Source organism: Crinia signifera, chromosome 6, assembly GCF_055691185.1.
Source record: "Crinia signifera chromosome 6, ASM5569118v1, whole genome shotgun sequence".
NCBI classification, from domain to species: Eukaryota; Metazoa; Chordata; class Amphibia; order Anura; family Myobatrachidae; genus Crinia; species Crinia signifera.
Window position 1 is genome coordinate 225,749,434 of NC_139222.1, and position 12,434 is coordinate 225,761,867.

General features: G+C 43.2%; 1 protein-coding gene across 2 annotated transcripts in view; it reads right to left on the reverse strand.

Moving 5' to 3' along the window:
* The window catches only part of HECTD2 (HECT domain E3 ubiquitin protein ligase 2), a 94,332-nt gene that overhangs the window by 29,523 nt on the left and 52,375 nt on the right, over positions 1 to 12,434 (reverse strand). For both annotated transcript variants that reach the window (XM_083149021.1, XM_083149020.1), the window contains exons 6-11: positions 11,754 to 11,818; positions 8,793 to 8,838; positions 8,593 to 8,702; positions 7,470 to 7,618; positions 5,743 to 5,866; positions 3,416 to 3,512 (exon numbers count right to left, since the gene is read on the reverse strand). In XM_083149021.1, the coding sequence (XP_083005147.1) occupies positions 3,416 to 3,512; positions 5,743 to 5,866; positions 7,470 to 7,618; positions 8,593 to 8,702; positions 8,793 to 8,838; positions 11,754 to 11,818 (591 nt within the window). The remainder of the gene's footprint in view (positions 1 to 3,415; positions 3,513 to 5,742; positions 5,867 to 7,469; positions 7,619 to 8,592; positions 8,703 to 8,792; positions 8,839 to 11,753; positions 11,819 to 12,434) is intronic.

A 12,434-nucleotide genomic window follows, 5' to 3' on the forward strand; every position in this document is an offset into this window, starting at 1 on the left:
TTTTCTTCATTGTTTTAAGAAAACAATGTACTGCAGCCTACTGTATATCCAACTTCTGTACTTTGGTTGTAATACTATTTTTTCGCTATACCAACCTGTACACATGTGGACTGATTCAGAGGGGGGAGCAAAGAGAAAAAATAGTATCTTTAGCAAACCCATGTTGTGCAGCAGGTGGACAGACTAAAATATGCTGTGCTACAAGATTTAGGGGCTGATTAAATTCTATGTGAGCTGTCACCAAAGTGACCTAGCACCCATGACGCAAAGCTCCTTGTGTGTATCGCATGCTGCTTTCACATCGCAAACACAGGTCGGAGCCAGAATCGTGATTCCGGGTCCCCCTCTGTATAATGGTCGACCCAGGTATAACCCTTCTTATAACCTGGGTCAAATTTCCGGATTGCTCGTCCCTGGTAATAAGGTTTGGTGCTTTCATACCACGCCTCGACCCGTGTCGTTACCTCAGCAATTTAGCAATATCCCAGGTCCGAGGTGCATTGTGAAAGGGGCCTAAATGTGCCCCCCTGAGAGTTGAGAGCGGCATGTGGAAGCTGAAATCGAAATTGAATTGTAAAATAAAGTTGTCTGGTATTTTGGAATACATGCAAAATGAGGCAGTATTCGCCTTGCATGCGATAAAAAATGTATTTGCAACCCTTGCATTGCAACAATGGCTAGGTGCAACATCACCCTTTTTTGCTTTGCTCCCAAATCTATATAAGCCACATAATGTAAAGACTACTGTATCTCTTATGAATTACTGCTAGTAACTTTCTCACCTAATATGACATGCATTAGTGCATATAGGGGGTTATTCTGGTTCATTCGCTCGGATGCAAATTCGCATCCTTGCAAGTGAACCAGATCCAGCCTTGCGAATGGTGGTACACCGGCCCACCATTCGCAAGGTGTGTACGTTCGCAATGGCTGCGAATGGATGTTTTACATAAACATCCATTCGCACGCCACTGGGACCCTCCCACATCGTTCGATGGTCGCCGACCATTGACAGATGTGGAAGGTGCACGCATATGTAAGGTTGCTTTGAGCAACCTTATATATGCGTGTAAGCTCGGAGGGAAGTGGGCGGGCAGCTAACATCCGGTGATGTCAGCTGCCCACCCCCCTGCATGTTCCCGCATTGGCCGCATTAGCATGAGAACCAGATCTGCTGCCCGGCTAAACATTTATACTTATTCATGTCAGCCAGGAGCAATATGACGAGCGACACGCATTAACATCATAACATAACTTTCCACTTGCTGGATAGTAAGTTACTAATGTAAAACTTAACTAGTAAACAGCTGTGTTTTTCTCTTTATATAATACAATACATGTCCAACTCCCCAAGTAACAGTTACTATGTTGGCACCGCGGGGAAGGTGGGTGGCTCAGATACCAGTGACCTAAAATGGGAGCTGCCCAAGTTACCAACTGTAGGGTAAATGTGGCAATAAAGTGCGGTTTATGGCTTTCAGTATTCCTTATAATCCCCTTAGAGTTCCACTGGATTCTCATGTCCTTTCTAGCTCGTGATTTCATCTTCCCCCATTCTGACCCGTATCCGTATTGGAGTAAATTTCTAATGTTCCTTGCTTAATAAATAATATTTATGCATTGTGTACAGCCACCAAGCATTGTTAGAACAGACGTGCCTTGAAGATTTACTGTGAGCGGATGAATGAGACAGCCAGAATTCCTAAGGAAATAAGGAGATTACGGGACAGAGACATGGACATTTTTCTGTAGGCAACACAGACTCGGTACCATCTTTATAGAAACAAGAAACATTCCTGCAACAGGAAAATGATTATGGGACAGATGCACTAATGGTGCGTACACACTGGGCAATTTCAGGGCATTTTCTAAGCGATCTCACTAGCTCGCTTAGAAAATTCCCCTACATTGCTCCGTGTAGTGGCAATTGCAATAGCGATGCGCGGCCCCGCACATTGCTATCGCCCATTGGTTAATATTCAGCATGCTGGATATATCTAGTTACATTGCCGGTCAGGGCCAGTGTTCTCACCAGAGAACACTGGCCCTGACAGATCACTCAATACACGTCACTGCTGTGCAGCGCTGTGAGCTGAGCGATCTAACATCGCTCAGAACGCTCTGCAAATCTCCCCGTGTGTAGACATGTTTCACTTAAAAAAGTGATAAAGTGCACAGAGCTAAACCAGCTCCTAACTGTCATGTGGTCAGCTGGATTTAAAAATGACAGTTATGAGCAGAATGGCTAATCACTCTCCACTTTATCACTTTTTGAAGCTTAGTGAATCTGGCCCTATACATTAAAAAGTGTCATTCAGGCATTAAAAAGAATGTTAAAATTGTGTGGGCACTTGTAATGTATAATCCCCAAACATGTTTCTCACCCTGCTGAAAAGCCATGAAATGAGGTTAGTGGCACAGGGGTAACAAGCTAATAGGTTACAGATTAACGGAATCTTAATGTAACAGGAAATGATGTTGATGTGCAGTTACTATACTGATCCAAATGTCATGATCTGTACACTGAATGGCAGAAAGGTCAGTGCACACCAATGCCTTTCACAATACATGTTGTTTGAATTTAAAGGCCCATACACACTGGGCTATTTTAGCTGTAAGCAGCTCACTGTTACCATTTGAGCTGCTTTCAGCTAAAAAGCCGCCCAGTGTGTATGGCCCGGCGATGAGCGCTGCTGCGCGATCCCACATCATCGCCGTATTACCAGCAGATGAGGTGCGGGGTGGACGGCTTTCCATAGCGTCCTGCTATGGTAAGCCATCCACCCCCTCAAAAATCACTTGAACTGGTGAAAATCGCTCAGTGTCTATGCACTGAGTGGTTTTCAGCACAGCCATCATTGTTTTCCATACACGCTGGGCAAAAACACCCAGTGTGTATGCACCTTTAGTAAGATTTTACTGAAAGATGGAAGCGCAACTGCTATAAATAGAGACACAGGCATTTTCAAAGTAAATTGCATTACTATAAAATTCTGCAACACAATAAAAATTTGAATTGCAAAATTGATTTTCAGCTATACGAGTGCATTGATCGTTCTATACACCACTGTGTAACAAATTCTGCAGGCCATTCGATACTCAGGATGGAGCCCCAAACCGAGGAAGCCCAGACTTATGTATGGAAAGAGGAATAGAGGTGCGCTATAGTAAATACCACTCAGTGGCTATATAGAAACCATGATACAAAATAATTAATACTTTTTAAAAACAAATGGACATTTATTGAAGGTTCTCCAGAATATAAAGCACCTCTATTCCTCTTTCCATTCTTCTTCCAGTTGTGCCTTCATTAACAGCAGGGCACTATAGGGGTGCTGCTTCTTTAAGCGAATTATTAGGGCCACAATTTTTTCTCCAGACATGTATGTTTACAATGTAAATAAGTTTGGCCTACCCGTGCAATGCTTATCATCTGATGCTCCGAGTCCTTCTGAATGATGACTTTTTTGGCGGCTATGGAGATGACAAACGGAAACTGGCAGAATGAAAATCTAAAAGAAATAAGCAGGCACACTGTTATCTAATGGAGTACAAATCATAGTCAGGCCACTTATGTGTGACACATCCCTGAGAGCTCGGGGGCACCAACCTCTCTGGGAATATTTTGCTTTATTACATGTTTCTGTGGCCCCTATTTCACAGAACTGGTTATCTATCTATCTATACACACATATATATACACTGATGGCTTATGTTTACAATAAGGTTTACTGTATTCTATTGCTTAGTTAGTTTATATGGTTATACAGCTTATTAATAGGGAAACAAAAACTACACTATAATATAAAGGTTGCTGATGTGTGGCTGATGGGATAGATACAAAAGAATAAATGTTACCATAAAAGGAAACACTAGCACTAATAGCTTTTTAGCGTGGCTGCTATTCTTGGTCACCAAATTGCTACATGAGGAGGAAGACATTATTCTCTGACCACATAACCACTTTATTATCTTGTGCCACTTAAAAAAAAGTGCTACAAAACACATTCGTTTTACTTTGTTAATATTGGGGCAGATGCATGAACTAGCATTAACTGCATATGCTGCACTGAACGCTAGTTAACTAAGGGGGAAAACATTTTTAGAAATGTATTACCAGCGCACCTGACATGCACTAGGAACAGCCTGATGATTACAGATGGCCCCTTCAATCCCCCCAGCATTTACCAGAAAGGGCGATGTATGAACAGCCTTTTAAGCCGTCCCGCCACTTCACCAGCCCATGGCTAGCATCCTATTCCCGCTGCAGAGACAATGCTAGCCCTGCTGCTGTCTCGGCATGCCAGCCAGGCAGGCAGAGACAGAGCGTCAGTCTGAACTGATGCGCTGTCTCTAGGAGGGGACATCGCCAGAGGGGGGAGATTACGCATGGCCGCTTCAGCAAGCAAGATGTTAATACACCTTGTCATTGTCCCTTCCTGCTTAGCTTTGTTAATGAGGCAAAGCAGGAAGTATTATAGCCATGTCGATAAGCCCCGCTAGAATACATGTACCCCAATATTATATATGTGCCTTTAATGTTACCAAGTAAAAGTGCACCAAGGTGCATACACTCTAAGCCATTTTCACCCATCCAATCAATTTTCCTCGTGGCGGACGGCTTTCCATAGCAGGACACTATGGAAAGCCGCCAATCCCGTTGCTCATCTGCTGGTAATACCAGCAGATGAGCGACCGGCCCAGTGATAATGCAGGAGCGCACATCAGTGTTCACAGCTCATCGCTGTGCCATACACACTGGGCAGCTTTTGAGCTGAAACCAGCTCAAATGGCAAAACTGAGCTGCTTTCAGCTCAAAATCGCCCAGTGTGTAAGGGTCTTTAGATATAGTCAGCATGGCATCTTAGTATTTACTGCCACCATGTGGCCAGTGGAGCCCCCTGCATTTTTTAGAAGATGCTGAAATGCTTTTCTAAAAGTACAGGAGAAGTTGACAAGGAATATGAGTAGCAATATTTTGGCTTAAGGTATAGGACATACTGTAGGGCTACATGTGCTAAGCCTTGAAAAGTGGTAAAGTAGAGAGTGATAAACTACCAACCAACCAGCACCTCTCATTTTCAAATATATATGTACATATATCTCTGCCACTCTAATAATTGCTTCAGTGACCAGTCCCCTAATACAACAGTCTTTACTTTACCTTGTACCTGTCCAAAGTGGGTGCCGGATGACTGCCCGACAGGATTCTGCCGGTCAGTACTCCGACATTGGAATCCCAGCTGTTTAAATGCCCAACAGTCGGGATCCAGACTAACAGGGGCTATTCTCCCATTTGGGGCTTCTTTGCGCTCACCCCCCGTCGGAGCAAAATACGCAAAATTATTAGTACAGAATGAAACTTTATCTCCATCAAGGTGCGATTGTTTAAAACCGAAGCCTTCTGCGTACCAGAAATACGTGTGCAACTCTCCAAACAACAAGGACTCCGCTAAAAATAATCAATCTCCATCCCCTTATCTAATTGCAAAACCCAGACTTTTATTTTCATGGAATTTCTGCTTTAACGCTAAATATATTGGGTTGGACAAATCATGAGCAGACTAGATGGGCAAAATGGATCTTATCTGCCATCAAATTCTAGGTTCTATTGATCGACTAAACCATTATCGGTATGCGAGTAATTCTTACACACCCACAAACATTACTTGTCTTCTGCCAGATAAATAACTTTTTAGCGTAATGGCATAATATATAGGCCGGCGAACAATAAGAACTGACCTGTGAGTGTTTCCATAAAACTGCCAGGTTTGATAGTCTTCGATGAGATCAATGTGATCCAACGTCGAATTATAAAAATCAGTGTATGGAATTAGTAGTGGATTGCAAAGTGCATTTGCAGCATCTGTGGGAGCATATTGGAAAGCATTGGAAGAAATTAACAAACATGAATAAACATTGTAGTCAACATATAATATACTTAAAGTTATGTAGAATTTGCCAAAGTTCTAAAGCAATGTTAGCCAACTGGCAGGCAAACTGACCTTTTTCATCGCTCTACGGCACTTGTGATGTAAAAGTGCCAGCATCAGGGCCGGTGCAAGGCACCGGAGCGCCCCAGGCGAGTCGGGGTGGGGGCGCCCCGGTGCCGGGGGGGGAGGGGGTGGTGGTGGTACCTGTGTAAAAAACTTGCGGCGCCGGCTTCCCTGCAGTGCTGGAGCGGGCCAGGGTGTCCGTGCCGCGGGGTACCTGCGGCGCTGTCATTGTGTACAAAGCTGGCGGTGGCAGGCGGGGTCCCTGGAGTGAATAGAAAATAACTAGCGCTATGCGCGCGGCGGCGCGGGAAGCGCTAGTTATTTTCTATTCACTGCAGGGACCCCGCCGGCCGCCGCCAGCTTTATACACAATGACAGCGCCGCAGGTACCCCCGCGGCACGGACACCCCTGCCCGCTCCAGCACTGCAGGGACGCCGGCGCCGCAAGTTTTTTACACAGTTCGCTAACCCTCCATGCTGGGGGTGAGGGGCGAACTGCCGCCCTCCAGGTGCCGGCGCCCTAGGCAAATGCCTAGAGCTGCCTAGTGGTAGCGCCGGCCCTCGTCAGCATACATAATACACATGCATAGTTATAGTGGTGCATAATCTATACAAGCAAGTCCTGACATGAATTAGCTTCTTATGGGTATATTCAATGCCGTTTTGGCGAGCTATGATGGCAAGCAGTGCCTATTGGTCACTGTCATAGCCCGCCCTCAGTATTAAACCCACCCACCTGCACTCGCCATTTCCACCTCGCTGTTTCTAAAAAGCCAGCGATATGCAGCTGGCTCGCTGCATTAGCGGTAAACCTTGCCATTCGGGTTGCGGATTTCCGTGGAACATAGAATAGGGTGAGTGGCCGGCGAGGGGGTTAAAAGGCAAGGATGGCTTGTTATCAGCAATCCTCGCCAAAAACAAGCCATCCTCGCCCATAAAACTCCCTCACCAGCCGCACTGACTACACCAGCTGCAGCCGCTGTAGGTGTACTAAGATTTGTGCTGAAAATTGTGCTCGGTTTTTGATCTTCTGTCGCTGTTATGTCTAGTTCTGTATACCCTGTACTGTTCTCTGTGTACCGAGCTGCGTACCACTTGTACTATAATAGTAATCAGTGCCGTGTGCTGAGCGGGGAAAGAAGCAGCTGTAGCAGTTGTTATTTAAACAGGGGTGTGGCCACACCCCCTCCATCGGCCATGTCTTCTGTTGACCATGCCCCTTTTATATCGGGGTAAGGCGGCGCTGGTTGTATTCAGAAAATCATTAGCTTTCCAAAGACATATAACAATGCGTGAAAACAACAGAAATAGCGTGGACCCTTATGACAGCACCCTTAAGGGGTTGTGCGATTAAACCCATCTTTGAACTTAGGTTGTCCTTTAAGATGATAATGTACTGTAGTGTGTACATTCCACTTATTGCTCAACTGATGGTTTTATATTATAATTACATTATACATTCTGTAAACTTACTTAGCAATGCTAGAACTTTGGTTGCAGATGGAATCCACCAAGTACATTTTGTTAGAGGTGGAAACTCTTCAGGTTTGGCAGGGAAGAGGCGCAAGGAAATAAACTGTAGCAGTCGGTCAACCAGTTGCTTGAACCTTTTCTGTGACAGCCTTAGAAACAGAAACCTTAATATTATACATACTGTACAGCACCATGTATTAAGTCTATGTTTAATCTATTATACACAATGATCATTTCAGTTTGTAATTTGCTATGAACGATAAGTTGGGGGAAAAAAACATATACTACAATAAATATATAAGCATCAGGAACAGAAAGCTTGTATGTGCTGTATAAATCGATCTTATATCCCATGTCTTATACTTATCTGTCTCCAAAATGTCATCCTTCTTTATAAACTTGTAGATAGCCTGGTTAATCTGTCACTGGCATTAACCCTTTGAGTGCCAAGTGAATTTGTTAAAATAGGTGTGAAAATTGCCACACAAACATTTTTATCTATCATAATGACCTGTAATGTTTACCTTATATAGGAATCAATCTTTTATAACACATTTCTTATTTGAATTTATATAACAAATGTGAGCAACGCTGGCATTTTTCGTGGATATAGGACTGAAAACCTTCCAGTAAAATTGCTCAATCTGGTGATGAGATTTTGCCTTTTTCTCACTGCTCAGTGAAATTTGCAATAGAAATTGCCAATGAAGGATTCATAATCAAATATGACTTCTATATAAATGAGAACATTGAAAATGGAAAACAATATTTTTCTTAAAACTAAAATGGGTGTTTTATTTGTGGGTTCCATCTTGGTTAAATTGTAGTACAAAACTAATATATACTGTGCAAAATAATAAGCCGGTGTTGCTGACTTACAATAGCTCAATATTAAACTATTTAATTATCTGTCCTGAGCTATTTAACAGGCTTTCAGATTTAAGTGACAGGTTGAAATAGTAGAAAATGCCAATTTCATGCCTATGATTAGGTTATTTGCCCTTTTCAGTGCTTTCACATTCAGTTCTACATTTTGGTTAATCACACAAAAAATCTAATAATTTTCCGAAACTGTGCAACCTGCATTCCCATCAAATGCATTACAGACACGAATGTTCCTTACTTTTTGAACCAGTGAATTAATAAATTGTGGTCTGCATCTGACAGGGCGGCAATTTGTCTGAGTAGATGGGCGTAGATTACGTAGGTAGATGTGCTACCGAACTGCGGATTCTGAAAGAGGACACATACAGAATAAAACAGTTAATAAAAAACATGCTGGAATAAAAAAAAAAATGGAAATAAGATTCTTAGAAGGTTTACCTGTGTCAGTATAAAGTAGGCTCTAACGTCGTCTTTTGTTCTTGGCCTAAGAAAAGAAGTTCAAATTCTAAATTTGCGGGGAACAACAATTGAATATATTGCAACTGCTTATTTGCAACACATTTTCTTAAAACTTATAAACCGGATGTTGTTACTAACGGGCCTGATTCTTCGTTGTGGTCATATCGATGCAGCTGCCTGCCATTAAGTTTGCTCAGAATAAAGGCCATTGTGTGAGAATTCACAAACAGGACTCTTCAACAGTTTTGTTACCATACCAACATTGTCTAACACTTTGAGTGCCAACATTGCTTTGATAGATCCTCAAAATTCCCACTTAAAGAGCGACTGCTCTTTTAGTATAAATAAATACAGCCAAGTCAATTCATTGAATTTTAGTTAAATATTGCACCCAAAAAAAACTGTCATTGTGAGTGGCGCGGATATTTTGAGGATCTCTCACAGCAACGTTGACACTCAAAGGGTTAAATATAATTTTGTTTTGATCGATTGATGTTTTATGATCAAATTAGCTTTAAATATCCTAACATAACATCTTTAAACAATAGCACAGCTATTTTTCCTAAAAAAGCTTTTTTTTTTCAGCTGAACCAAGACAAACCAATTTAGTAAGAACCAGTCACATCACAAAGGGGGAAATTTACTAAGATGAATTCGTAAAAAATAGGTGTATTCGTATGCAGAAATACACCTATTTTTTACACATTCATATTTTCGGGATTTACTATCTCGAAAATACAACAATTCGTACACCTATGGATGGGACATTCGTATTTGTATTTACAAATACGAATGTCTACACCATCGATAGGATACAACAGGAATCACCATTCAAAAGAATGGTGGTTCCTGATTTACTAAGCGGCCGTATTGAAAATACAGCTGCTAATTGGTGTGAAAATGCAACAAATATATGGCAGGAAAATACACTTTATTTTCCTGTCGTATTTGGCTTTAGCCTGCATGGATCAGTCAGATCCGTGCAGGCTGCAGTGTGTAAAAAAATAGAGAGATAAATAAATAAAAAACCGGCGTAGGGTCCCCCCCACAAACGTAACCAGCACCAGGCTGACAGAGTCGGGCCGGTAATTAAAAATCAGGGAACCAGACGAATAGGGGTTCCCCGATTTTTAACAACCAGCCCCAGGTCGGGGGCTGGTTCCCAAAATACGGGGGACAAAATGAGTAGGGGTCCCCCGTATTTTAAGAACCAGCCCCAGGCCAAACCAGCCCGCAGGGTAATGCAACAGCCGGGGGAGACTTTTTATACAAGTCCCCCCGGCCAAAGCATTAACCCCCTGACAGGTCAGCATGGCCAGGGGCCCTGGGGGAGTGGGGACCCCCCCAATAAAGGGGTCAATCAGGAGTCGAGAAAGTCGCCTCCTGATTGGCCGCTAGGTAAGTATCAGTATGTGTGTGTGTAATGTATGTATTAAAGTTTTATTTTTCTGTGTTGTCAGTGTGTGTTTATTTAACAATTTTTTTTACTGTGGAACTACAAGTGCCAGCGGGCCCTTTAATGCCCCGCAGGCTGGGACTTGTGGTTCTCCAAGTCCCAGCTTGTGGGGGAGTCTTGCTGGGACTCATAGTTCCACAGTTAAAAAAATAGTTTTTTATTCTATTTTTTTACACTCAATCAGCCGGTGGCCACCGCTCCAGGGCCACCGGGGACAGCACGAGGCTTCAGCCTGTTCAGGTAAGTCCTGGAGGGGGGATACCCCTTTATTGGGGGGGTCCCCACTCCCCCAGGGTCCCTGGCCAGGCTGACTGGTCAATAGGGTGATGTTTTGGCCGCGGAAACTTATATAATAAGTGTCCCCCGGCTGGGACATTACCCTGCTGGCTGGTTTAGCCTGGGGCTGGTTCTAAAAATACGGGGGACCCCTAGTCATATTGTCCCCCGTATTTTGGGAACCAGTCCCGGACCTGGAGCTGGTTGTAAAAAATTGGGGAACCCCTATTGTCGGGTTTCCTGATTTTTTATTACAGGCCCCGGTTCTTTCAGTCTGGTGCTGGTTACGGCTGTGGGAGGGACACCACGCTGTTTTTTTATTTATTTATTTTTCAATTTTTTTTTTACACCTTGCAGCCTGCACGGATCTGACTGATCCGTGCAGACTGCCTACACTAATTCGTATCAGCGGCTGTTTATATGGCCAGCTAATACGAATTAATACGACATCAGAGGGTTACAAAGCAGTCGTATATGACTAATTTGTAAATTCCCCTCCAGAACACGACTTTGCATACGGCTGAAACAGCCGTATGCAGTCGTAGTGAAAATACTCATACGAAATTTTAGGTTTTCCATTTTAGTAAATTTCCCCCAAAGTGTCCACTCGTCAGTGGTTCCTAGTACACCAATAGGCTAATTACAGGCTGCCTAACATATAAATGAATTAGCCCACTGATACCGCTTTCACACTGCCAAAAAGTTTCAAAATCCGGTATTTTTAAACAGTATTTAAAATGGGTCTGAGCCTTCACACTGCAGTAGATTACGGTTTTAAATACCCTTTAAGTACCATTCACATCAGTCAACCCGTTTAATCCCCTGAACACGTTTCAAGGCAGAATGCAGGGGACAGCCTATCACAGGTCTGTAATCTGTTGTTTTTACTAAATACCGTTTCAGAGCCATTCTCACTGCATGAAAAAATGGCTCTGAAACGTGTAGGACTCTGCTTTTTAAACATTTTGAAATATCGGTTATCTTTAACCTGTAAATCAACTCTGGCGCTTTCCCACTGCAGCCTTAAACATTTTGAAATGGGAAAAAAACGGCAATATACCGTTTAACAAGTGCGGTGTGAAAGGGGTATGAAAGTCAAGGTGCACAATTTCTAATATTTACCTTTACGTCAAATGTTTTTTATTATATTACTCCAACACTCCATAAAGATTTTTTTTTTTTCTTAACAATACACAAATTTATCTCACCCTTTCCATTCCCGTAAGAGGCTGTTAATAATTCCTTTCAGGACCGTTTTCTGGATATCTTGAGTCTGAAAGAAATATACACTTAAAAGTAACTGTAACACAATATACCCACCACAGCAATGCTGGTATAACATATGTAAAAAAAAAAAAAAAAAAGACTATTGTAAATAAAAAACAAAATTCACTTTTATAACTAGTGCACCTCATTTATACCCCTTTCACACCAGCCTAATTTCCAGCGACTAGCGCTGGTGTGTAAGGTTCCCGGGCCAAAATCCCAGCAAAAATTGCTAGGATTTCAACCCTGGTTGAAAGGCAGGGTTGTTCCCAGGTTCAACCCGGGAAATTAGGCTGGTGTGAAAGGGGTATAAATGAGGTGCACTAGTTATAAAAATGACAAGAAAGGCGGCAGATGAAGATGACGCAGCTCTCCGGTGCCCTCACTGCCGCCGGAGAGCTGCGTCAACTGCATCCACCGGCTGACCTGTCATTTGCACCCACTGCCTGTGTGGATCCCCAGCCGGCACCAAGGACCAGCAACAGGGGTGAGTAACTACTGCCATCAAGCCACCTGCCTGCCGCATCCTCCCCGCCCCCTTCACACACCAGAAAATGCAGGGACTTTTCTGGTGTGAAAGGGGCCAACCCAGGAATCGCCCGGCATGATCCCTTGGCCATACT